This window comes from Bombus bifarius, unplaced genomic scaffold (genome assembly GCF_011952205.1).
Source record: "Bombus bifarius isolate JDL3187 unplaced genomic scaffold, Bbif_JDL3187 scf7180000009243, whole genome shotgun sequence".
NCBI lineage: Eukaryota > Metazoa > Arthropoda > Insecta > Hymenoptera > Apidae > Bombus > Bombus bifarius.
Window position 1 is genome coordinate 3,041,312 of NW_022884989.1, and position 27,606 is coordinate 3,068,917.

Here is a 27,606-nt window from a genome sequence, read left to right on the forward strand (position 1 = left end):
GATAACTCAAGATTTTTCCAGAGGAGCGTTACAGACGATTTCACGATAAATTACTGACCATTCCAGCCTGAATGCTAACAGAGTGGTCGCGTTCGTCTTTTCAACAAACTTTTAAGGGTTGCAAGTTGGAACGCTTGCGAGTTTGTTGCACCTTGATAGAGAGATTCTTATAACAATTACATGGAAAAAGGATGTTAGAGCGTTCTTACGATGGAAATCTTTTAAATTTAATAGTCGACCTTTTAAGAGGGTAACTTAAGATAAAGAAGATTTCTCGAAAATCGTCTGTAAACTGTCCGCTATTTGTATACTCCGTTACTAGTGCTTTGCAGAGTATGTTCGTTCGACGTTATTAAACTTTCTACCGAAGATCCGGGCGTCGAATAGCGTTTTTGTCCGGAACATATGTTGGACGACTCGCTGTGAAGTGGTGACACAAGCGTTACATGCAGGATTCCTGTAACCTGTTGCTTGTAGAAGCTTGAAGAGTCAATAGAATCATCGTCGAATCGCTGTAACGTTTGTACGGAAATTTTAAGTAGAAGTAACCGCAACTAATTTATTCGAAGAACGCCAGGAATGATTTTCTATCGAGACGACAGACTTCTATTATTTCACAGTTTATAAACCGTTGATTTTGAAGAAACAAGATTTTGACGATGTCCGAAGTTTTTAGTCGAAAGTCATTGAATACGAACAAAATTGCTAGAAAGTATTTTCCAAACTAATTGTCCACGGCATTCTGTATCTTCTACGTAATTATTCACTGAAAGCATTTGAAATTACTCACGTCGTTCAATATCTACGCAGAGTAATAAATATCAGCGATATTCGAAATTCATTTCAAGATTCTACATTCCTCGATAAATTCCTACTTTACTCTAAACTTGTACAAATTTCTCAAACCATTTTCTCCTGTACAGATATCGAGACTCGTCATCTGACGTTGTAATATTTTTCTACACGCAGGTCGAATATACTTTTATATCAAATATTTCAAGATATCAAATTTGAGCAAAAGTACGTTTCCTCAAAGTCAACGGAGAAAAAACCAGCTCGGTATGTTCGGTTAAATCGCTTCATTTGACAAATCCATACGTCCGCGCTATTTTTATCTGTGATTTAACATTTTCAAGAAGACGATGAACGACTACCATTTAGACTGACCAAGGAACTTACCTCGCGAGAAGATCTTTTGTGTCGTTCTATTCGTTTCAGCTATATTTCCGAAATGCTGCCATTATTCCAAGTCAAACGTCTACATTGGCGCCACGGTTTCCACCGATAAATCTGCGCGGTCCGGCTTTTTTTACAGCGCGATAAATCCGTCGCGCAAGGTATCATTTCCAAGATTACCATCGTCATTACGACTCGAACAACTTGTCCGTGAATCGTGTTGGTCGTTAAAAGGTACGCGTTCGTAAAACGCGCGTTTATCACGAAGACGAAGTCATCGCGTAAGCGTTTTTCGTTTTCGTTTTTCATCAACGTGTGACCTCTTTTACGATTTGCGTCGCCATTTCACGGCCGTATCGTCGCGTGGAGAGCTTCTAGCGAAACAATATGACGGCCGCAACGAAGAAGCAACAAAAACGCGGCTGCAAACACTCGCGTATCACCGGACTTGTGATTCGTTTTACAACTACCGTCCTCCTTTGACTAACCCTACGTTCTTAACGGGTCGAGCGAAAATTCCAAGGAGCGTTTAAGGAAATTGAATGGACGTCGTAGACCTTTCAGGCATTGTTTCATGCTACAACATTTATATTTTCATGCTACATTCGTGTGAAAATGAACGATTTGTTCTTTTTTTAGGACGTATCGAATGAACGCGATTTTCTCTTCTTTTTTAAATAAGCAGTTTCTGAATCGAATTTTATTAGTTTGTAATTTACACGATTTCAAACAGGAATACATAAGATGGCACGTGATGTACGTATTTGTAGTGCAAATGGAAGAGTGAAACATACATACGTATATACATGTGTTAATTTTAAGTATAGACTCGAAAAAAATCTTCAAAAAGGAGTATAATATAGTTCTGCTTGCAAAACATGCAATTAATAGTTCTAATTAATAAAATAATTTTCAGGGAATAAATGTATTACGATTTATAGATGGTAGAGTATACGTTGAAGGAAAGTTGAAGGTGTAAATGTAAAGTTTTTGATACGAGATTTTATCTCTATATTTGTGAAACTCGATAATTTATTACATATTATCTGACTTATCTTTTTGTTATGTAATAAAGGAATCGTTACTTATCAATATTAACGTCGATGTGTCTAGCAAATACTGCAATACAGTTCGCTGAATAATTTGTAGTATATAGGCTTCTTTGAATATCATATAATCATGATCTGTAAATAAAATTACTAAGAAATATAATTTCCTGCAATCTTTTAATATCTTCAATCCCATTTAATCAATTTTCAGTATTGAAATCTCTCGAAAATGAAATTTCATATTCCACTCACATGTAAGAAATACTATTTTTCTTCCAATTGTACCACAAATTATGTTTCGTCTTGTGTGCCACGTGATTCAATTCGTCCGACATTGCGGAAACACAGGTAACAAATGCGGCAGAAATTAAAGTGACCGAGCAAATTCCAAAGTACGCGATTTAGATGACTTTTTCCAACGAAAGGTATCGCTGTCAGCGGTAAACGTTTTCGATGGTCAAGCATTTGCTCTACATATGTTTCTCGACGATAGAATTCCGTAAAAGAGTTACGGTAGTTTTTCGTTCACCGTGTTGTTCTTTTTTCTTTTCTTTCGTTTAGAATCGTTTTTAACTGTGTCGTTTAAAAACTTAACTGTTAACGTTTTCGATCAAAACGCTCGATTAAAACAATTTCCGATGCTCTGGCTATAAGAACAGTTAGAAACAAAATCCACATACCAATTTTTATCTGTTTCGCGTGAAAGAATTTCCGAACGCTGCGAACCAAAACCACGTAGATACAATTCGATAGACGTGGAAAAAGAAAAAGTTGCCAAACGATCTGGAAAAGAATTGTTCGGCAAAAAAAACATAAATAAACCGAAAGCTTTTAAATTAGTCTGATGAAAAGTTCTCTATGAAATCAATCTAAAACTAAAAACCACATATATAGCCGAACGTATTTCCTTTTTATTCGCCGTAAGTGAAGTGCCATTCAAATAAAGCGATAAAAGATTCTTCGTCAAGAAGCTAAATGTCGAATTGCGCACGCAAGGCTTCCTCAAACTTGTGTACATACGATAGAAATTTATTTTACGATATTCTTGACCTTGTTTCTCACGAATACAAAAATAATTGACATATAAAAACGACTACAGAAAAGTCTTCGTTCGTTTCTATATTGAAAAGTTTCACAGAAACTTTCCAAGCAACTCGTTCAAGAATCGCTATAACCTCGATATCGTTGCATTTTCTACTTACGTGGTTCATGTTGCATACTTAACGCAAAGAAAAGTGGAAATTTCTCAAGGGCTAGAATACCGTCGCAATGGCCTAAAAAAACATGTTAATCGCAAGGAAAGCCAAGCGTGGAAAGCTCGAACGAAATTCTACGTCTGTAGTAATTATCTGCGTACTCGAAAGGACGCGTCGTGTTTCGAAAAGCTCGAAAGCTATGCTCGCTTGCGTCACGCTCGCCCTTGCGACTTCCGCAGCTCGCGTGTTCGTACGTCGACTTTAAACGGAAACTCTTAAAAGCAATGCGGTCCGATCGTGTTGAAAATTATAAACAAAATGTAAGGGGAAAAGGCTCGTTACAACGTTATTTACTTTTCTCGTATATATGGCTTTCTGAATAATCTGGCTTTTTGAATAATCACATAGGGATAAAAGGTATTCAACTCGGTGACATTTAATCCTTCGCGACTTTAGGCCAGCTTTCGATATTCCGTTGCAACGTGTTTGAGGTTATTGTTTTATTTGCTGGTATTTCATATGAATTTTCGTTATTACGAATATACGTGTTTTGAAAGGATGAAAGGAGAATAAGGGGTTTGATGAAATTTGTTAATTACGATATCCAATAGAAGAATGGTAATGAGTAATGGTAAATGAAATAATGATACTTGATGTGATATTGATATTGAATCGCGCGACGAGATGTTGACAAAATAATGAGATTTAAATGTTAAATTAGAAATAATTGCGATTACGTTTCGTATTGACTTGTAATGACAACCAAATGCTTATTTATTTATGCGCAGTAATATTGGAAATATTATACAACAATAATCGTTCGAAAATAATACGGAATTCATAACATCCTAAATATGGTGTTCGTGTCCACGTGTCGTAAATAATTTTGTTTAAGAGGCAACGAAATTTTAACTCTTCGGAAAACTAGTTAAACTTATACTTTGTAATACCATATCTTTTATATTTTAATGACATGATTGATATCGTCATTCAGACCGTTGCAATGGAATGGATGAAAGCACGAACATGCAGTTCTAAGGATAAAAGATAACGCCGATGGAAGAACGTTGAAATTCTATCTAAGTCTGAATGTAAAATAGAAGAAATTCATTGGATAAACGATGAATGCATCGCGCGATTATTTTATTCAAAATCGAATGCTGAAAAGGGCGTGTTTAGAGTCGTCTATGTTCGTAATAGTGAAAAATTCTGATGAGAAGTAATTGCATGGTTTAAGGGTGTAAACCTTTCAAGCGAAGCATTTCTTGGCGTTATCACGAGAACCTTGAAGTGCTTGCAAAATGCCTGTTCTCGGAATTAGTAACCCATTGAGACTTTAAAATTAGAAACTTTCATACAATTTTAGCTTATACTCGTGAAACCATGTAATCAAAGCCTCTTAATCGCGGACGTAGTTGGTCAAAAACATGGAAGCACTTTTAGCATCATAATTTTACTGAAACATTGCTATGTTCTAAAAAATGGGAAGTTCTTATTTTTTAATTTAGAAAAGAAAAAAATGTATTCTCCGTTTAGTGGAAATTTCTTTTAAAGCGTGAAGATACGATTAAAGTAGCGAGTCTTAAAGTTTCTAAAAAAAGATGTCTTTGAGAAAAGTTATGCACCATCCATAATTGATTATGCGAACCATGCAGTTGCGTGCTCCACGTACTTATGCGTCACGGATAATATTAATATTTAACCCTTATATCTCGAGTAAAAAAAAAAACCGAGACAATATTTTACATTCGTGAGAAACCAGGATAATATCCATCCATTTTCTAAAAAATTTTACATTTACGCTTACAAATACATACATATAGATGAGAACAAAAGTAAATATAACGAGTAAAGAGAAAAGCTAGTAGAGAAAAGAAAGATTACGTTAAAAGTAGCTTACTGATATTACCTAAAACCCTTGTGTCTGTTAAATGATCACATCCTGCATCTCGGTTTACTTCACTCGCCCCTTTTTACACCCTCGCTACTTCACGCGAGTGTGCAAATCGAACCTTTCAATGTAACTCGATACACATCAAGTAAAACATTAAACCAGTGCCATCCAGGATAGCTTTCGATTTTCGAAATCTCAATTATTTTATTTTCTTTACTTTAGCGCAAAAACTATATGTATCGCGTGTCAATAACGTTTTACACATTAGCAACCACAGGTAACGATCCATTCAAGGAAAAATAAAACTGCGCGGAGTATAAATTATGAATAGCGCTACTTTAACGCGTTTCATGGTATACGACGATTTAGCTTTAATAAAACTCCGGCGTCAAAGAGAAATACAATTACGTCGTACTTCGATTATACTTCAATTATATTCAAATTCAGGAAACTAACATTTATCCAACTTTTGACATTCGGCATTTCCTCTGGGTCTACTTTGTACGAATAAAGAACTTCAAGGAAAACTTCAACATTGGTATTTATCACGAAATCATCGATGAAGCACATGCAGCGTAGATCAATTTCCAACGCTTGAAAAAAAGATTCCAACAGCTCGAACCGTGACTTCTCGATATTCGATCTTCGCGTGGCCTCGAACAAAATCCCGCTAATGAAGAGCATCGATTTTCGCTCGACCCATTGCGTATGTGTTCTGTGTGAAGTCTAGTGCAATCGATACGGACAGACTTCTCTGAAATTACGTATATTGCCAGCGACGAGCGGGATTCGAGGAGCACGAAAATAATTTCCACGATGGACGTCTTTCGATGCTTTCGACGATCGTGCAGCACGGCTCCTCGAATCGCCTCGAATCTTCAAACCCCTTTAGAAATCTCGACCCGTCTGTCTGTGACCCCTATGTATGTTCGATGTCAACAATTTTTTTCTCTTGATTGTTGTGTACCGTGACCTTGCTCCTTGGAACCCCGCGTCCAAGAAGTGCATTGTCCCATCTAGTTGAACCGGAAACGAGAGCCCCAGGCGATCGATGGAGAACCTACGAAAGTTTGCGGGATCTCGACGGCGTACAGAGGGCCTCGCTTATTTTGGCGCAGTTTGACGTTCGCGTTGTTGTTGTTGTTTAAACGCAATTCACGGTATAATTATATTGAATACATTGAAGGGAGCATTAAGGGGTTATTGGAATGGAATATGCAACTGCGCCACTTCGATCCAGCAATTTTAGGTTCTCGCGTTCAACGAGAAGGAATAATATTCTGAAGCAAAGCAATTGAATTTGGAATTCGATTACGTTTGTAATATAAAGTTCGATATTGTAGATTCTTCTATGAAAAATGAAAGTAGGATAAAGAATAATATGAAGATTCGATTATCCATTAGGTGGTTAAGTTTGGAAGATTATTACCTGTCTTGTTGAATGATCGACGCGCCGTTTCATGCCTCCCGTGTCTCTAATCTCTAAATGTATCTGTTATCCGTAATGTATGAGACACTAGAAAGAAAAAAAAAAAAAGAAATCAAACCAAAAAAGCTGCAACTGATAACACTTACTAACCGGCATATAATGCCATTTTTCTTTGTTTGTTCTCTGTGGCGCCCGTTGTTGTATCCACCTGAACACCTGAAAAAAACAAAACCACTCACTGAAAAAAACCTCTCAAAAAATCTCAAAAACTCTACCTCCAGGTCTTGAAGGTACTAATTAAATGCCTCCTTAACGAAGTTTAAATAAAAAGGCTTGTTTTCGCCGTATGTAGCGCATGCTTCAGCTTCTATGGATAAGTATTATTCTACTTCTTTCTTTCTTTCTTTCTTCTTTTTCTTTATTTTTCACTTTCTTTTCATTTTCGCAGAATTTTTCTTTTCCGCTTGCTCGCACTCGCTTCGATATGCACGCGCGCGCGTGTGCTTTCTATGTCTCACGCTTTTCGATTATCTCGCTTTGTTTACTCTTTCGGTTCCGTGATTCCACTGATTATTTCATCTTCCGTACATCGCAATAGCGCGAGCAACGTTTCCAACGCGCGATCTCCGCCCTTCTGGCGCGATAACCAGTTTAATTACTTCGTAACTCGCCACTACCCAGGGATTTTCTATATATAACCGAAGGATTTTTCTTTTTTTTTTTCTTTTTTAAGTAACGTTACGAGCTTGCGAGCTGGTCTCGCGTGTCACGATATAATTATCCGGGGACTGACGCGACGTTCACCCAACCATCTCGTTGCTGTACGAAAAACGAGATATGCCGGTAATTGAGGGAAGCGACCAACGTGCTTCCTGTACTTGAAAGGAAATGTTGCTCGCGACCACTTTTTGATCGTTCGCCACATTTTTGCTAATTGTCGCCTCCGTATTCCGATCTGTTCTGCTGTCGCGTTACTTGAATCGATCCCTGACTGTGATCACACTCGGAAGACTAAATTTTTCCAATTTTCGTAATGCTTCCAAGTTTTACAGCTACGATGTTTCCATGATTTCTTTTTTATTCCTTTGATTCAGTATCGTTATCGCGTCAAGAAGAAATAATGCGAAGACAAAATGGAAGGATTTAGTCATTCGAGATGTATTACAGGCATTCGATCGTGATCTTATTTGGTACTTCAATCTTCTGAGTGTACCCGCATGCGTAAGAATGTTGATCACGATGATGCGCATGAACGAGTAGACGAAATATACGATAGTTAGTAGGTACAGAATACGACACGTTTGTATAGCATAGTTAGACGAGTAACTCTAGATTTGACGTTCTGAAGGCCGTATCGCGATTACGTTAGCAGATAAACTAACCTACGTGTCATTCCTCCTGCTCTTCCTTTCTCTCTGATTTTCACTTTCTTCCAAACGATGTGTCTTTTGGTTTAAAAAGCGAGAAAGGGACAGCAAAGGACGGTTTGTCGTACATCCTGTAAAATGTAAAGAAAAAAGAAAAGAAAGGTAGGAAAAAGTAAATGGACAATTGCAAAGGATATGTCCAAATAGACAAATATGTGCAATACTACAAATATTTGGAGAAATATGCTAGTCGAAGTAAGGAGATCCTGTATACGATAAGAGGATTGTGGCGAACGCACATAATTTCCATCGAACGTGTACAATTCGTCATGTGTGTAGTACGTACACGTACGAAGAAAGGTGAAAACGTAGACGAAGCCACGGTGCACCGTGCGTGAACGCTTGTAAATATATATATATATATACACACCACGAACACGCTTTTGAGAGAGTAGAAAAGCCAATAGAGTCGACAGCGAATGTAGGTGACGCGCGAAATTAGACGCTCCGTATTAGTCGTCTATCCACGGAGACAAGACAGTAGCGCATGCAATGAGCACGGGGCCCCGTGGACAATATCTTAATTGAAATCTAGCCAACCGCATATCCTACCACGCGCCACACCAACCAGACGTCATAAACTAATTGGATTAGATTCTCTCCGTAGAGATTCACCAGCTCTATCTCGCTCTGCCTCTCACTATCACCCCTACACTCATTTATATCTCTTTTCATTGCTCTATTTTATTCACTTTTGTTTTATTATCTTCTTACATATTATATTCGCCTTTTCATTCGTCGTTTATTTTATTGCATTACATCTCATTATGTTTTTTTTCTTTTTTTTTTTACTTTTTTTCTTTTCTCTGCATTGTTTGATCTTGCCCTTTCTTACTTCCTTTCACTTCCTCCATCTTTGTTTCGTTAATTTTAGATACTTTTCTTTATCTCGGTTTTGGTATTTCATTTCTAGCACCGATTTCATTCAGCTACTTTTTCTCTGTGTCTTTTACGAACGATAATACGTGTCTCTTTTTTCTCTTTTCGTATTTCTTTCTTTTTTTTTTTTTTTTTTAATAACGATTACAAATTCGTTTTCAAACAGAGAGCTTCTCGATCCTGTTACAAATATTTGTGCCGATGTATCAAGTTTGTTTTGCAAATATAGCGAACGTTAAATATTAGCTCTTTCAATTGCATAAATATTTATTATTTTTAATTAGAGCGTATCGAACGTTTTTATGAATCAATTTTAGAATCAGCTGGTTTGTTCCGGTATAGCGAATCTTTTCATATCGTTCTTCTTTATATTTGATCTTGTTATACTTGAAATGTCTTTGTCTTGCTTTATTAATTTTCCAAACGGACCATACCTTTGAGCAATAATGCTTATTCTTAATGTAATGTAATATTGTTAGATAAAGGATCAAGAAGTTTGTTCTCTGGCCACGATAAAATGCTCGGAGCACGGCTTCGAAATAAGCCAATGTAAATAAAACACATCTTATCGTGACTGTAAATAACATTTGTAAATAACAACGCAAATGTCACAAATATATTTGGCATGATACATCCTTCATAAATCTTTTTCTTTACTCGAAATCGCAGTTTCTTATACGCGACATTTCTCAACGCGTGAAATTTATGTTCTACGTTTTTGAATATCAACCGAATGATCTATGTTAAAATGTAATTTTCAGCGTCACGTTTCCATCATTTATTTCGTCAATTTGTCGTTACCTTCTCTTTTTTCAATAACTTCGCAATTGTTTCCGAATAAAATCCATTCGTAATAAAACTGATATATATATATATATTTTTGTAATACTATCGTTGTAAAATTTTTCTGTCTTTCCGATGATTCGTACATTTTGCGAGTCTTCGATTTATTCAGTTTTTCACCGATTTCTCTTCTCGTTCGTTCTCATAGTTCTTTTCGTTATCTTCTTTCCACTTCGTCATATTTCACCATTCAATTACCCTCTTCCTGTTCTTTATCTCTGTCTACACAATAGAAAAGAAAAAAACCGGAAGATATTGTTCTCAAATCAGATGAACATTAATTTCTATCTTTTCTCAGACAATGGCGGCGACCAAGAGGAACGCGGCGGGTCTGACGTCGGCGGTGCCCAGAGCCACGTTAAACGACGAGGAGCTGGTAAGAATTCGTCCTTTAACCACTCTCCTTTCAGGCATCATCGTCATCTTTCGCGTTGCCTATTTAACGATTCGTCAACAATCTGCAATCGCTATACAGCGACGGATAATTTCTCATTGCTCGCGTGAAAAACGATCGCGCGCCCTCTTCAACCAATTTACCGACAAAATTAAAGACAACGAGAACCTTATTTGATATTTAAATCGAACGTTTAAAATGAAACGTCAAATTTTTCAATGAATTTAATGTTCAAAATTTTAAGATCGAATGTAGGAATATTAATATGACAACACCATAATCGAACGTTTTTCACCGCGGTACACGTAAAGAAAAGCTATTATCGGGATGAAACATCGATTAGTATCGCGATCGAGATAGAAAATCCAAAGAATCGACGTTTCGCGTTCCTGGGATGTTTAGATCTGTGTTAGAACGAGGGTGAAGAGCGTTTTCCGCGCGAAAACGTCAAGAGATGAGGAAGTGAATTGAAATTAAAGAGACGTTTCCTCCGGTCGAGAATTTTAATATCCGCGAACGAAGCTCGTTAGAGGAATCTTGATAGTCAATTTTCGCATGGATGTTCGTGAGATAGCTGTGCGGAACGCGATGAAACACGACCGTCTCGATTTCACCAAGTGTCGTAAAACATCGAGGTTCCATCAGCATTGATTGGAAGATCGCGTGAGAAAGATAGACAACCGCGATGTTTTATCGAAGGTCGTGACGACCAGATACCGCGAAGATACCGAATAAGTGCAGAGTACGGTCTGTTTAAACGTGCAGATTGTTTCTTAAAGTCTGAGGAGATTGTAGAGGTTGTTGGAAATGTTTGCGATGGTGGCAGAGTATATTTTCTTGCAGATAAATAAATTAATGAATAATGGGTTCTCAGGTAAAGTGAAATTGAGCTTACGTTAGAATTAAAAAGCTTCGAGGAAAATTACATATCTCGAAAGATTAGGAAGAGATAGTTAATGATATCGAGGACAAGGACGAATTAAAAAGTAAAATTATCGATGAAATTTTGTTTGCATTTGTCTTTATTTAGTTCGATATTGGAAATTGAGAAATTCCAAAATTCTCAAGATCTATATGTCAGATCAAGTATTTTATGAAGTTTGCAACGAAGTACGAAATTTCCGAAACACGCGAATCTTGCAAGTTATTTTGAAATTCCTATCGCTAACAGGCAAGTTTCTTCATTTCGAAAGGAAATTTTCAAAGTGATCGTAATTCGTACGCCTTGAAAGCAAACTATATTTACCGTATACGAGATTCGTGTCCGCCATCTCAAACTTGGCTAATATTGGATTTAAGTTCACCAGAAGACAAGTATTTTTTCTGCAACCTCAACTAAACAACAGTGATATTTTCCACGCATTAAGAATCAATCTGTCCAAATTTTGCTATTTTTCAGGCTACTGAAGATACGAAAAATTGGTTACTTAAGACAATGAAACTTTCAAGAGGCATTTCTTGTCGTCGCCGCGTTGTTTTATCGATCATTTTGATACAGATAACGAGTAAAGTTAACATAGTAATAGAGACAAAATTTTTACAGAGGATTCATTAGAGACACGTGTTATTCGGTTGATTAAATTTATCGATACAAGTATCAAAGTCCTTGGAAGCGATGACTTGAGCAAAAATTCACTTTTACTGTTGGTTTTACAATCTACTGTAAAAAAAAAGGAACACCTTCGTATTTTCATCAGCCTAAAAAATAATCAAACGTCCGATCGTTTAAACGAGCTACGTCACAGCAAGAAACTAATTTCAAGCAGAATGACATTTCAATCTCGACGAACGATTGTAGGAAGAAAAAAGGTAGGAAAAAGATAAAGGAAAAAAAAGTAGCAGATCGCGAGACGTTTTATCGGGCGACGATATTTTAAAAGAAAGGTTCGCGTTGAGGGAAGCGCCGACGTCGACGCGATCAAGTTGGCATTAACCAAGGATCCAGCTCGCTCAAAGTCGTGCCATATTGACGTGGCGTCAAGGCGCGGCAATTTCATTCTGCGCGACGATTGGAAACATCCAGCGTTTCCACAGGGATGATAAAACGCGAAAAATTCACTATTACGTTTAGTTAGAATGATATATTAGATAGTAAGATACGCGTCATTGTAAAATTTAAGATAATCAAGATAAATACATAAATACATCCACGAGCGTTATCCAGCGATGGCTCGCCCGTGCAGCTGAACTATAACCTCTGATAATTTGTTTTCTTTTCACATGAACTGTGCTGCATTTTATCCTCATTTCCGCGCTATTTTCTTTCACGTAAGTGTGACCCAACCTGTCTGTCTCTTTTTCTTTCATTCTTTCTCTTTCTTCTATCACTGTCTCTTTCTTTGCCTTGCTTCTTTTTCTTCTTCTTCATCTTCTCTATCTCTATCTCTCTGTTCTGTCTCTTTCTATTTCTTTGGAAAAACATGTTCTGTGATACTGAGGAAAGCAACGTTCGTAGCAAACCTAGACGAGTCGTGCTCTCTCTCTCTCTCTCTCTCTCTCTCTCACTCACTTTCTTTCTTTCTTTCTTTCTTTCTTTCTTCTTTTCTTTCTTTCTTCCTTTCTTTCTCTTTCTCTCTTTAGCGGCTAGGGTGAACGTTTCAAATACGCATATCTGCATAATAATTTGTATTTGTACACACTCGTCGCGAGCATTGCCAAACGTGAGCGCCAGTAGCGATCGAAACGTGCGGTACAATCGCGATGTATGTATGTATATGGGTCACGTGTAGGTTACTCGCGGATATGAGATGCTACAATGGTCATGTAAACCGAGTATAATTAGGATAGAGCTAGGATACTCCGATCCCTGTTCATGGGTGTCGGATGTTCCCCGTGTTCGTCACATTGCCAAACAGAATCGACTAGTCTACGTTTAGTGGGAAAACGTAAGACATAACAACGTGGAAATCTCACGGCTGTCAATTTCTCAACAATGTCCTACTGTTAACGAATCTTGGCCAGAGAAACGGCCTGAAATTTCTCTGCGAATTTATACAGCTCTTTATGTGCTATTTATATAAGCTTCATTAAATATACAAAAGCTCAAGATATTTCCTAAAGGCAGATTTTACATTAGAAATAATCGCAATGGCAAATTGTGAGACTCTATGTTTCTGTAATGAAAATTTTTAATAATTCGTAAGATCAAAGCTTGCCATTTTTATGGTATTTCGTTCTAAAAAACGGGACATTTATATTTAGAGTATACGATATAATATGTCGATCATAATTCCAACTTCAAGCTTTTATGAAAGCATTCGCTCGACATAGAAGCATTGCATATTACAATTATCAACGTGCGCTGCTATAAATTCAACATTAAAATTCAAGCGACGTAAGTGTTTACGTGAAAATTCCGCAGGCGTCTTATCGTGTTTTGACACGAGATTTTACACGAGCGTGGAAAGCTCAAAACTGTTCGACATTGTCTGCCATCCGAAGCAAAAATTGAACATAGAAAAGTGGGGAACATCCTGAACTCACGACGTTACCCTTATAGTGCTTTTTAGCGGATCGATGCTTTTACATCCCTTGCAGAGCGTTCCAATAGTACAACATCTAGAAAACGTGCTCACCCTCTCTTTCTCTTTTTCAATCTGTCGCTCTTTCTCTCGAAGTCTTCGAGGCTGTTGAAAAAAGCCGAGCAAATCGGTGCAAGGAATACTTCATCGAATCGATAGGAAAAGTATTGTTTTTCTCTGAAGGAAAATGTCCCAATAATGTTCCATTCGTCGATCATCCGACAGGAGGTCCTCTCCAAGTGTCGATACGAGAGAAAGATAAAAATCGAAGAAGAGGAGAACGGGGACGAAGGGGTCTCGCAAATCGACGACACCTCGCGCCTGTTTACTTCCGGAGACACGAAAGAAATAGATACAGTAACCCGAGATTCCTTGTAGCGTCCACTTATAAACTCGACTGCGCCGATTTCACCAACCAATGCGCTACCTGTGTACGTCAAATATGAAAGTAGATTGAAAAGTACAAAATCTAGACTCAGTTTTTTTTTGCTCTTTGATGATGTAGCACACGTTCTTTGTAACACGATGTTTTACCAGTGTCAGAGCTTCCATCCTTCATTCGATGACTCGTCTTGATTTGAAATTGAAAATGGCACGAACGAAGGAAAAGATCTTTGAGGAGAAGAGAATTACGCGAGTCTCGAGTGTTAAGTATGGTAGCTGTTGATGATGTTTGTATTGGTAAAAGTTTGTTGGAAACAAGAGCAGAATCGGGAGATATTTAATTTTTTCAGACAATTTTCTATGTACTTTTCAAGTGAAGGTGCTTCGTCTTTGTTCGTCTTGTAAATACCATATGCTGTTAATATTACTATTGATAAAATAATATATAGGAGAAACTGCACGAAGACTTTGAAAACAGTGTACATAAATTTCATAACTTTAAAACCAATAGAATTTACCAATGTAAATGCACTATGCCATATCAACTTTCGTAAGCGAATGTACATACGTGTTTTGCATATTCTCGCTACTCGGATCAAGCAACCTTCGCAGTAGGATCGGTTAGATTTTTAATTTTAACGCGTAAAAAATATTCGATTCTAAAAATCTCAATGAACGAGCAAACAACTTTACAAATTTCGAAAAAGTAAATCAAACTTATTTCTCTTCTCTTCGTATTCCTACCGTGTATGTGTGTACGGTATACGTACATAGGTACACGTATAAATACAGATACGTGATCTGCACAGGCAGCGTAAGCGGTTGGCAAGCGCAGACACACGCGTGCAACAGTTTAAAGAGTAACCAACCCAATCAATGGCTTGCGCCACGCAACGTTAGCCTCCTGGTTAGAGAGGAGATTCGGAAGGACTATACCGGCGATAGCGTGCATAAGCAGGCATTGTATATTGAATGGAAATCCTTGCGAATCTCGTATACCTGATTAAACAGCCCAACCACCGCAACCTTCAGGGATTCCAGCCTCTGTCCTTTGTTTAATCTGTGTACACAGGATTGCGTATGTAATTAGGTCTCGCCAGGCACCAACTCCCTCTGGCACGTTATGATTGTGCGCGTAATTATGTACGAGCGCTAGCGTGTCGTTTGTATGAATGACAGCGTGACATGTACACATATAGAAAGTGAGTACCTTTGATCTTGCATGAGACTAAAGCAAGAGTTTCATGAGGTGAGTTGACGATAGGAACGATAGGAACAATAGGATGATTGAGGTAGTAGAGAAAGACAAACACGGTTTCAAATGGTTGCAGAAAGGTTCGAAGTTTGTAGAGATCGTTGGAAACTCTTCTTCAGTTTCGTGATTTCCAGAACGAAGAAGCAAGAAAGATTGGATTCTTCGATCGTTTTGTAACCGTGTCTGCGCTCTTCGTTGATTGGTCACACGCGAATGCTAACACTTTGACTCTCTGCTCGAACGAATAGAATAGTTACGAATTCCTCAAGCTTCTCCAGAATTTGAACTGCAAACGAGCGGAACAATCGGTTGGTTTGGCTTTCACGAAGGAACGAGGAACGATTAGATGAATAGCTATTAGATGAACAAATAGATGAGAATAACCTCGGTTTGCAATCTGCGAAAAGTATACTTTTTTCTGTGCGTTTGATTGGTTTGGTGTAGTGTTTCGTAAATAGTCCTGTATATTTACAAATTACATAGTGTTTTCAGAGGGATAGAGAATATTAGAATATTAGAATATTAGAACTTTTATGGCAGTAAATATATGTTTATGAAACCAATAGAACTTTTCGGAAAAAGACTTATATTTGCTACCATTTTTTTGAGAAAGAAAATTTCCAAGAAAGACAATTCCAACAAAAAAATAATCGTAACGTCCATATAAATCTTCCATATTAAACTTTTATAACTTTTACAAAAATGATTAAAATTCTACAAACATCTTTTTCCAAGTAGGAGCTAACTGTGTTTGATTCGATACCAATGTTGAAAGAAAAGAATAATAAAAGCTTGTTCGTATCTCGTAAAAATGTTCGCCCAAACAGTTTAATAAACGTTAAACGTTCCTCGTTACCTCAGAAGGAACTATCGATTCGGTTAACGAGTAGCAGAGTCGGAGTCGTTGGAATGATCCCTGCAAATACAGACTGTCCAATACACCCCTTGCCACGAACCTTCGATACGCTGATTTCTAACTTGATTGTGCAACACTGCTGCATCCGCAGAAGATGCACGTGTACAAGAAAACGCTGCAAGCGATGATCTACCCGATCTCTTCGACGACGCCGCACAAATTCGTCACCTGGACGGCCACATCGCCGACCTATTGCTACGAGTGCGAGGGTCTCCTCTGGGGTATCGCACGACAGGGGGTGCGGTGTACCGAATGCGGTGTCAAGTGCCACGAAAAGTGCAAGGACCTGCTAAACGCCGACTGCTTGCAAAGTAAGTAAACATTGTCAATTTTGCCTTTAAAATCAACCCGTGATTTGATATGTAACATATGCTGGTCGTTTTACTATATAGACAGAAGAATATAAAAATTTACAAAAGATAATATTGTGAGTTATACACATTGCTGTATAGTCGTTAGGTTATACAGTTAATCGAACTGCGTTTCACAACGGTAATCTCACAAATTGTTTGGGATTAAAATAGCAGTTGCTAGGATTTCATACACCCCATTTTGGGTCCATCGCTTATGGGCTAATTAGACATTTGAAATTATTATAACTTGGTAACAGGCAATTATCAAAATTATCTCTATTTCTGCATTGCTGAATTTTGCCGGCAATTTGATATCGCTATCTTCGTAGAGCATTATCGACGTTTTTGATACCTGCGTGTTTGGTGTTATTCGCTGTTAGATCGAAGTTCGTAAACTGTTATGATTCCGTTATTAATTGCTAGCTAATTAGTCACGACATAACTAACTTCATCGGGAATTGAGTGACGAAGTTGAGCAATTTCAGCGGAATCGTTAGTTTTGATAATTAGTTAAAATTAATTGTTTCCAATTTGTTTAATGATAATTTTGAGGGGAATTATGGACATCTAGGTCGTATATATTTTCATTTTGCAATTATAATATCAAATTATTAATATACAAATAGTAAATGTAAAATATATGATAAAATGTAAATAACCGATATTATAATATGAAGAATTTTAGAAGGCATGCTTCGGTCTGCACAGATTATTCAATGATTCGTATGATTAAGATTTAATCGCTAATTCGAGGAAACGGAATTACTTTGCGGTCTTTACGATATAAACTGTATTCAGGAACAAAGTTAAGAAGGTATTTTATTTACATAATAATTTCCCCAATAGAAAATATCAAATAAACGTCTATGAAGAAATCATGAAATTTTACGTAATAAATTTTGATATTAACTCGATATATTTATCTGATATGAATAAAGATATAGACTAGAATTATGTGAATCGCTGGTTTGACAAATTGTAATTAAATTAGGCTGCATTCTATTGGTCAGAATAATTAGAATAGTTGGCACTTCGCGAATTGCATTTGTAAGATGCTGAAGTAAATTGAGCTGGAATACCTCTGATCTTCTGCTGAGCTTCAAACGAAACGCAGTCAAATTCAATTATCGAAAACGGGTAAGTTAGGTAGGACGTTTATTCATAACATCGAATACCAATCCTTACGGATTAGCAGAACAATTTTTACAATAGAAAATACTCAAGTATTTTTATTAAAACCAACTAAAAATTGAAGAATAAAATTAGGGTAACAACGAAAGGAATAGATATAACGACAACGACTTATCGTAGAACATTTTCGGAAATATTAGGTTGTCCGAAATGTTTCTTTCGTTTCATAAGGTGATGATAGATGAACAACAATTTCTGTTTTATATTATTTTATTGAATTAGGTATGATCCATTTTCGTTCTATTCCTATTATTATGTTCGTGCACAATTCAATAAACTAATATGAAAGAGAAAACATTGCGCGTGTATTATTTCTTTATAAAACGAAAGAAACTTTTCGAACGACCTAATAATTCATATTTCATTGAGTTTCTGATTTTCAAACGTATCTAAAGTCACAGGTTTATCAATACGCAAGCCAACGTTTCGTTAGCGAGGAGACTATAATAGGATTTATTTTTGATATTTAAATGTACGAAATCAAGATTTAGACGCCTTTAAAATCTACTTCTTGACACAAGTAACTTTTCAAACCGGGTACCCTTTTCTTGTAAAATCTTGTATCGCGTATTTTAATGTCTATCTTGTGTGTAATGTTAATAACATTAATTATAGATTTATCACCTACCTACAAAGCCTTATATCTTCGTATCTATCAATCCTTTGACGATAAACTACTTGTTTTCAGGCATCGAGTGTTATAAAAGTTGGAAAATCAACAAAACTGTATTTACATTTTTCTCATCTTCAAACATGAAAAACACGTGATATAATAATACATATATTCAAATATTCGTAGATCTACTAATTCTGGACTATAATTGAGTTATGATAGGTCCAAAAATTTCATTAAAAGCACCCATCGAATTCTATTTATCGAATTGTCCGAATACTGGACGATCGATAGAATGAATCTGTTCGATGCATAATACAAAACGCCATTAACTCCAATTAAACGCGAAACGATAAAATAAATTGCAATTGCGTGAATTTTCGCTTCCCTTGCGATCTCGAGGTCGCACGATCTGCATACGAAACAAAACTATCGCGACATTAACTTGGCTCGCGACCACGTTGAGACGCGATGAAATTACATCGCATTTCTCCAAATTTAATTACCAGAAGCGAAGCAGAGATGTAATTAACGAGCAGTTCTAATATCTGCCGCGTAGAACGCGGCCGCAAAAAGCGGAAGAAACTTTAAAATAAATCTTGCAGCCAACGCGAAATTTTCGGTTTGCTGTGACGAAACGATATCTAAAATCGCGGATAGTAGTGAACGTTATATTATTTATATTATACGTGTTATGTATATCTGTAATTTCTAAATCAAGTAGAATTCAATATTAATAACATCCTTAAGGATATACAGGGTGGTTGGTAGCTGGTGGTACAAACGTGGAAAGGGGATGATTCTACGCGAAAGAAGAAGTCAAAAATATAGAATAAAAATTTTTTTTAATTTTTCCATCGAGACAACGATCTACAGCGAGATCCGTTATAACGAGACGTGATAAAGTGTACGCGTACCGAGCGAAAATTCAGAGTCGATTTTCTCGAAAACAAAGCCTCGAACGAAAAATTTTTATTCTATATTTTCGACTTCTTTTTTCGCCTAGAATCACCCCCTTTCCGCTTGTACCACCAGTTACCTACCACCCTGTATATTTAGAAGAACGCAATGAACGTTTACGTGTGTATTTATAGGAAATGTAATATTCCAAAATGTGTACATTTAAATTGCTCGTGTGCTTCGCAACATGCAATAATATACAAAATACCCAGAGTAAAGTACTCGTTGCGATATATTTAAAAAATATCTGAACCAATTTTCTATTTAGATTTCTCCGTTGAAAATATGAATTCTCCAAAACATTCACGGTCTATTTATACGAATAAAACGTTGCAAATAATAAATGGAATACAAATGAAGCGTATATAATAAGTGAATCAGCATTTTCACTGACCCTGGCTGTTGACACAATTGGAAATCGCGAAATTTCTCATTTGCAAATTTATAAGGAAAACTGTGCGTCGAGTAATCTGCATATCTCTGTGTATTCACGGTGTTAACGCGATACTGTATGGATCGACAAAGTTACGAAATAAATATTTCACTCGACTCGATATCTAATACTTTACGATTGAACCTACCTAGCGAAGTAGAATTAATCGGCTATCTGGCAAGAGCAGTTCAATCGTAAAAAATAGTTCCCAAAGCGGAACATTTCAAAGCGTTTCAAATTAATCGCGCGAAGTATGAGAGAGTCATCGAGAGTTGAAAATGACTGGACGTTTGTTACGCGACGCTTATTCATTCGATCGTCGATGGTTGAGAATTAAATCGACCAACGCTTTGGCGCGTGTTGATGAAAACGCTAATAACTCTCGCCAGGCGAAAAGTTTGGCCGTTTTTCACATTGGTAGATTATACGACGAACGCGCTACGGGGATTTATCGACACACGCACAATCGGATCTCGAGTACACGAAGAGTTTTTATTTCAGTTAAATCCGTTCGTCGGACGTTGAATTAATAATGCGTTCGAATGCAGTCGAGTAGCGACTAGATCAATGAATATCAATTACGAGCATGGAACGCGTAATCAATTGTTTACTCGGAATCCTGAAACACACACGCAACTTCGTAAAGTAGATGAGACAGATGGATGTAATGAGAATATAATCGTGCAGCTTCTTCTTCGAAAATAAATCCTCTTTGTTTGTTGATTTATTCTGCTACGATATAGTTAGTATACATACATTAATAACGTACAGTAACACCGAGATATTTTAGAAAAAATATGCTGCTCTTTATAGAATATTTCTTTGTCATCGTGATTACTTACATTTCATTATTTGTTTTGACCTGCAGCGACATTTAATTCAGACCTTTTTTCGCATAATTTGTACATATTAAAAGCGTCAGCGGTTACTCTTGGGGCACTGAATGCAAACGAAACGAGGATACATCCTGCAAATGTTCATGTAAATTCATATTTCTACTCGTACATCTGATGAAACAAAACTCGAATGGAAACATGCTTTATTTTCTAAATGTAACGATATGTACATTACTTTGGATATTTTATCCTCGTACATTTTTCCATATTTACACTCGTCAATCTTACAATCTATTTAGTAATTAATAATTAGCTGGGGTCGGAGATTTTTGTAACTACAGAAAATTTCTCGAACAAGATACGCATCATAACAAGTGTTTATTCGATCAACCAAATAGTGTGGTTACTAGATTTTTGTCTTCTATGACCAGAAATATCAATATACATGTCGGAGATGAAAGGACACCGGGGCCTTCCCTTTGGAATTCTTGAGAAAATCCCCAATACTTTAGTCTTTATGATTTAACCCGATTACGATTGTCCGAAATTTGTGATAATAAGCTTGGGCTCGAAGTGACAACTAGTCGCTAAACCTAGCCGCAGTCATGGGATGAACGTTTTTACCTAATAGAGGCATAGAGTAATTGTATAGCTCTCCTTAAAAAGAAATAGTAAACATTCCAACGGTTTCTGTCTCGTAGCTCGCCACACACAGACCCTATTCTTCGGGCAAGATGATTACCAGATGTCGATGCATCTCGAGTATCTAATTACCACGGTTACTTGTCAAATTCGGTAACAATCATATTTGTACTGGTAAATATCTTCTCTATTGCGTAACAACAATGTCTGATCCAAATGAAGATTCGTTACACAGAACCCGACATATACAGGGTGGTTGGTAACTGGTGGTACAAGCGGAAAGGGGGTGATTCTACGCGAAAAAAGAAGTCGAAAATATAGAATAAGAATTTTTCGTTTGAGGCTTTGTTTTTGAGAAAATCGACTTTGAATTTTCGCTCGGTACGCGTGCGGTACGTTATAACGGATCTCACTGTAGATCGTTGTCTCGATGGAAAAATTTAAAAAAAAGAATTAAAAAAGAAATTTTTATTCTATATTTTCGACTTCTTTTTTCGCGTAGAATTACCCCCTTTCCGCTTGTACCACCAGTTACCAACCACCCTGTATACATCGGTATATTAATCTATTCGTTATCATGTAATGAAGCTTCATTTTGACGAAACATCACAAAAATGATATTATTCCAGACGATCAGGAATCTCATAAATTTGGAGAAATATTTAGAAATGGGCATGATAAATATCTGATTGATAAATATATTAAATATTATATTGCAATTGATTTGACAGAGAGGTACAACAGATTCTTATACTATATTTTTAAGGTTTCATCGCATTTTATACCGACATTGAACATTATTCATATTCGGTAAACAACGATAATATTACTTTTGCGGGGTATTAATTTTCCTCGGTTCGTGGCTGCTTGTGATCGGATCGTAACAGGTGCATCGATGTTTCTCTCTTTGCTCGTTGGAAATCGTGCTACCGTAAATGACCTGGTTCGCCACATACAGCACGTTTTCAAGCACCAAAGACAACGATTTTAACCAACAGTATGGTATGGATGGGCTCTGGGCTACTTGCCCAGCTTCAATTGAAACGTACCAAACAGAGAAACGCGTTGCACGGATACACGAGAAAATAGTGGTTGGAAGTCGTGCAATCGGACACAGTGGGCAAAATATATTGCGATCGCCATGAACTTCGATCGGAAGGTAACGCGGTGCATGTTGCGGCTACTGAAAAGATTGGATTCCATTTCCCCAGGAAACGATAGATTTTGGGATTGAAGCTCGTTTCTTTAACGAGTATCGGAATTTTGATTAGAATGTCAAACGTCGCTTCGAATCGGAATTATCTTCGTTCCGTTAGAGACCAGAGAAGAATTGCCGATGAAGTTGGAGAAATTTTTGGTCGTTTGATATAGGCGTAGAATGATTTTTCGTAATTGATAAAGTGTTGACAAGTGGAACAGAAACGTGTGTATTATATTATTATAGAGTTGTCAAATTATTATTAGAATATTAAGCTTAGAATACGATTACATATCATTACATATTACTTGCTCAATATCTCTAAATATTCGTTTAACTTGGTTTTATTTAGTTGATTTAGTTATTTATAGCCAGTAGTTTAACATATTATTATTTTGACGATAAAATAATCAAATGTAGGTATTACTTGCAATAAATGAACGTTTCGTCACTCGCGAAACTAACGAACGCTTGTATTTTAAGGTCAACTCCGCTGTATCTTTTCGTTTATTTTCAACACAGCACGTATTTTTCTATTTATAAAAAGTTTGAGAAAAATATTTACCGTTAAAAAATTACCGATTTACAATATTCAATATTAAACATGTTTCAATATTAAACATAAAGATTTTCCAAGGATGTCATAGAGTCTACTTGTTTGTTGAAATAAAAGTGAAGCTAAGATACGCAAATCCTAAAATAGCAGTAGGATTATAAAAGATAAACAAGTCGATGTATCTTTATGCAGATTAATTTTCATCAGAGATTTAGGCGAATTTGAACTGCATGAACTTCGAAAAATTATTAGTCAAACACTTATATTTATCTATAAATGGCTCATCATCTTACACGCAGAATATTTAAATATCAGACAATTAATTATGGTGTCAAAGTTCAAATTGACCCTGGTCTAGGCTATTAATCGGGTGACGAGATGGTGCATGAAAATTAAAAATTTTAATTAAAATTTTATCTAATATATTCATACGATTCGCCTGTTACAAGACTTGTTATAGATATCCACCGTGTTTGCACATGGAAAATACAGCTGCGAAAACTGATAATGATTTCGCAGCTGCAATTCTACGTACTTTTCTGTCGTGTTCGCATTTGAGCTATTAATTGCTTAAACATAGAGAAATATGTACTAATATTCGAGATGAATTAAATTATTGATTTAAACAGTCGCAACATTATTTGAAGATCATTTCCGTAATTATTGAAATATATTCCATAGCAAAAATAGAGTCGTGTTCAAACGTTCAGAAACAGAATGAAATATTACAAATTCAGTTTAAAAAATCAAGGAAACCATCGTGCATCAATAAGAAGTAAACAACTCACATACTGTTAAGTTGTCCGAAAAGTGTCTTTCTTTTACAGACCAGTCTTTTACAACGATGCATCTTTATACAAACATTAAACCTAATCTGTCGAACGCTGTGATCTTTATTTTGATAGAACAAAATGGATCACACGTAATTCGATAAAATAATATAAAACGGAAAATGTTGTGCATCCATTGTTTCCTTATAAAACGAAAGAAACTTTTCGGACGACCTAATATATCTGAAACTATTTTTAATAACAAACAGAGCTTACGAATAATTTGATGCTTTATTTTGTTCAATGCTTTACGTCAATATTAAAAAATCCTCACCATAGGAGACGATTCTTTCTACAATGCTGTTTGGAAATACACGCGTGATTGAACATTTCCAATTTTTCTCTCGATTTCTACATTTAGTTATCAGAAACTTCGATTTTTCGCCAACACTCGCCTGGAGTTTGCTACGTAGTCTACATCTGAACGATCAGAACGTGTAATTTCCGGTCTGGTTAAGCCGCGGTGATGTTACTCGCGCAAGAACCCAGGCTCGTGCATAAAACGAGCTTAGGATGAAGCTTACACCGGAAAATTAAAGCTCGAATGTTCCGCTCGACGAAAGACGCGACGGTTGCGTTTTCACGCGTATCTCGCGGAAAAGCTTGAAGTGTGCGTCCTTCGAAACCGAGACCACGGAAACTGCTCGAAAAGAAATGGTTGAGATAAAGTTACGGAGAAAAGTTGCGGAGTTGCCATTGAAATCGCGAAACTTGCTTTTGGAAAGTATGGTCGCTCGAACATATTCACGGCAATAATTATTGTCCCTGTAATTTATTAAGTTTAATGGTAGACTTAATAAATTGTTGATCACGGCGCGTCGTGTTGATGTATCGCAAACGCGCTGTATCAAGTTATATTAGGTTGTCCGAAAAGTTTCTTTCGTTTTATGAGAAAATAATAGACGCACGATGTTTTTTCTTTTATATTATTTTGTCGAATTACGTACGATCCATTTTGTTTTATTTGTTTTGTTAAACACTGTGACATTTTACAGACTTTGTTTCACGTTTGTATGAAGATACACTGTTGTAAAAAACACGTTTGCGAAAGAAAGACACTTTCCGGACAACCTAATACTTCAGAAATTCTTACGAACGTGTCATTTGTGTCATACGAGACTTCTTAAATTTTCATGACGCTATAGTGAAAACCGACTGTCCGTGACTATACGAGTAAAATCTGAAACAAATCTCAGAATGCCTATAGAAATCACAAAACATTTATTGGAAACATACTCCTGGCAAAAGTTAGTATGCAACTCTCAAGTCTCTTGACTGTATTTCAACTCGTCAATTTGCAAGTCTGAAACATACAAGCGATTAATGCTGAAGATGATGCCAGAAAATCTTGTGGCTTGTTAAAAGCTTTACGAAGTACATGCTTGCGACAATTGGTCTTCACGATTGGTTTTCACTTTTACCAATATCAGCATGATAGATTTCAAGGTATACCGTATAACATAAAATTCGTTCGAAAGAAGATTCGGCGAGTGCTTAGATGCTTTTGCCAGCCACTTTGTCTTCATAAAAATCTTTATAAACAGATGTAGTCTAATCATAACGAACAGAATTGTGGGAATAATCGTATCGAAATAAACTTACTGAAATTATTGAAGAAAGTTAATGATTTATTTAATTATGAAAATAATAGTCACGAACTGACTTGTTAAGATATAATGAAAATAATGAATTATATATTATATTAACCGTACATAAATATAATTCGTAATAAATAAACATCACAAATGAACGTAAAAAAGAAAGAAGAAGAGAGAAAGGAGGAAAATGGTAATATTAATTTGCGAAGCGTAAATCTGTATTTTATCAAATCTTCTATACGCACACGTACTATTTATTCATTAGAATTTAGTTAGGAATTTAATAAAGCATAGAAAGTGTGTCTTGTTTTTAACGTCACTCTAATCCCTATTATGTATCGCAACGGTGTGTTTATGCTGGATTAGTTACCTACCTACAGCAGCTGATTAAAGCAGATTACGTTAATACATCCTGCTAGTACAGTCATGTTGTATAAAGGAATATATCCTTCTAGATCAGCTAAAAAAATTAAAAATAATTGCGTAATCCGTACGCTATTATGTTCACAGTCTGATTTAATTAGATTTACGTCTATGAAACTGGCAAATCCCTTAACTAAGAGAAGCTTCTATAAAATATTAGGTCATTCCATAATTAATGCAGTTTTATTATGGAAAACAGTGGAACTCGTCGCGGCAGGAGTTTTATGGAAGGAGAATAGAAAATTTGGCATAATAATGGTAAACGAGCGTAGACGATGAGACAAAATACGCTATTGATTAGTTTCTTAAACTAGTTAAGTTACAATTTCTCAAGAATGAATAAATAAAGTGACGAATCGCTACTGTAGGTTTCAAATGATGATGGAAGGAAAAACAGCCGGTTTTGCAGCTGTTCGTTTAATTTGGTACAGTATTAATTTATATCAATTTATACTGTATTACTTACAGAATTATCCAATAATAAACTACGAACGTGTCTATTCCTTCGTGTTCTGAACGTTTCGCTGAGATCTGAGCTTGTACTTAAAGTGATTTTAATATACACTGACTATTACAATTTTATCACTCGTCTGTTTAATAAACCAACCAACATGTATAATAATCCACCTCACTATTATCTGACATAATTCATCCATATTCTGTATTATTCACTTTTAAATGCAATGTAAATACATAAATATGTAATCTACTTTGAGTCTAAACTTTGAACCCTTTTTATTTTCTTACTACCCTACACAGTTGATACAGAAACAGCAGATAAAGCGTAGAGTATTTGTCGCAAAATAAGCCTTGTACAAAATATTCTATGTTATTTTCTATTAAAACCGGCTAAACAACGTTACGCTGTCGAAGTAAAATCTTCACCGTTTGCCTTTTTCATTTTCCCAGGAGCGGCTGAGAAGAGTTCGAAGCATGGCGCCGAGGATAAGGCGAACAGCATCATCACAGCCATGAAGGAGAGGATGCAGCAGAGGGAACGAGAAAAGCCAGAGATCTTCGAGCTGATCCGGTGAGTCCTTCTTAGCATATCTTTTCTCTTCTTCCCGATTTTCTTTTGTCGCAGCATAATCGACTCGACGGAAAATCCCGTCAGTGGCAACAAACAACTTTCAGGGAAGAAACAGTCGATCGATTGCGATCCACTTAGCTGAATCTATGATCCGTCGCCATTGCCTGTCGGTATACAAAATTATTAATTAAACTCTTTAAACTCCAAGTATTCTGCCGTTTTTTTCGGTAGAAGGAAATGTAAATAAAATAATCACTATCACTGCTGTATACGTGCCTTCGAATTCAAAATATTTATTCAAAAATTGCAATTCTTTGAGGAAGTTTAAGGAAGTTGGATCGGTGGGATTTATGGTCGAAAAATGGCAATCGTTTGATCAAAACTCGTGGACAAAGATGATTATATAGCACAATAGTATTCGGTCAGTACCGAGATTTGTATTATCCTCTATACCGTCGAGAATAATTCAGAACATTTAATTCTACATAATTACAATAATAACAATAATTCTACATTTAGATTATGCGCATTATCGTTTGTTTTAAGGTACTTTAAATAACGCGAAACATGTCTATGATTA

General features: G+C 36.3%; 1 protein-coding gene across 13 annotated transcripts in view; it reads left to right on the top strand.

Annotated features, from left to right (window-relative positions):
• LOC117214741 (protein unc-13 homolog B-like) overlaps positions 1–27,606 on the top strand; it is a 371,198-nt gene that overhangs the window by 289,628 nt on the left and 53,964 nt on the right. For 9 of the 13 annotated variants that reach the window (XM_033461044.1, XM_033461046.1, XM_033461045.1 and 6 more), the window contains 4 exons: positions 7,026–7,034; positions 10,192–10,269; positions 16,455–16,674; positions 26,906–27,026. In XM_033461044.1, the coding sequence (XP_033316935.1) occupies positions 7,026–7,034; positions 10,192–10,269; positions 16,455–16,674; positions 26,906–27,026 (428 nt within the window). The remainder of the gene's footprint in view (positions 1–7,025; positions 7,035–10,191; positions 10,270–16,454; positions 16,675–26,905; positions 27,027–27,606) is intronic. The other 4 variants (XM_033461040.1, XM_033461043.1, XM_033461042.1 and 1 more) reach the window with 2 other exon arrangements.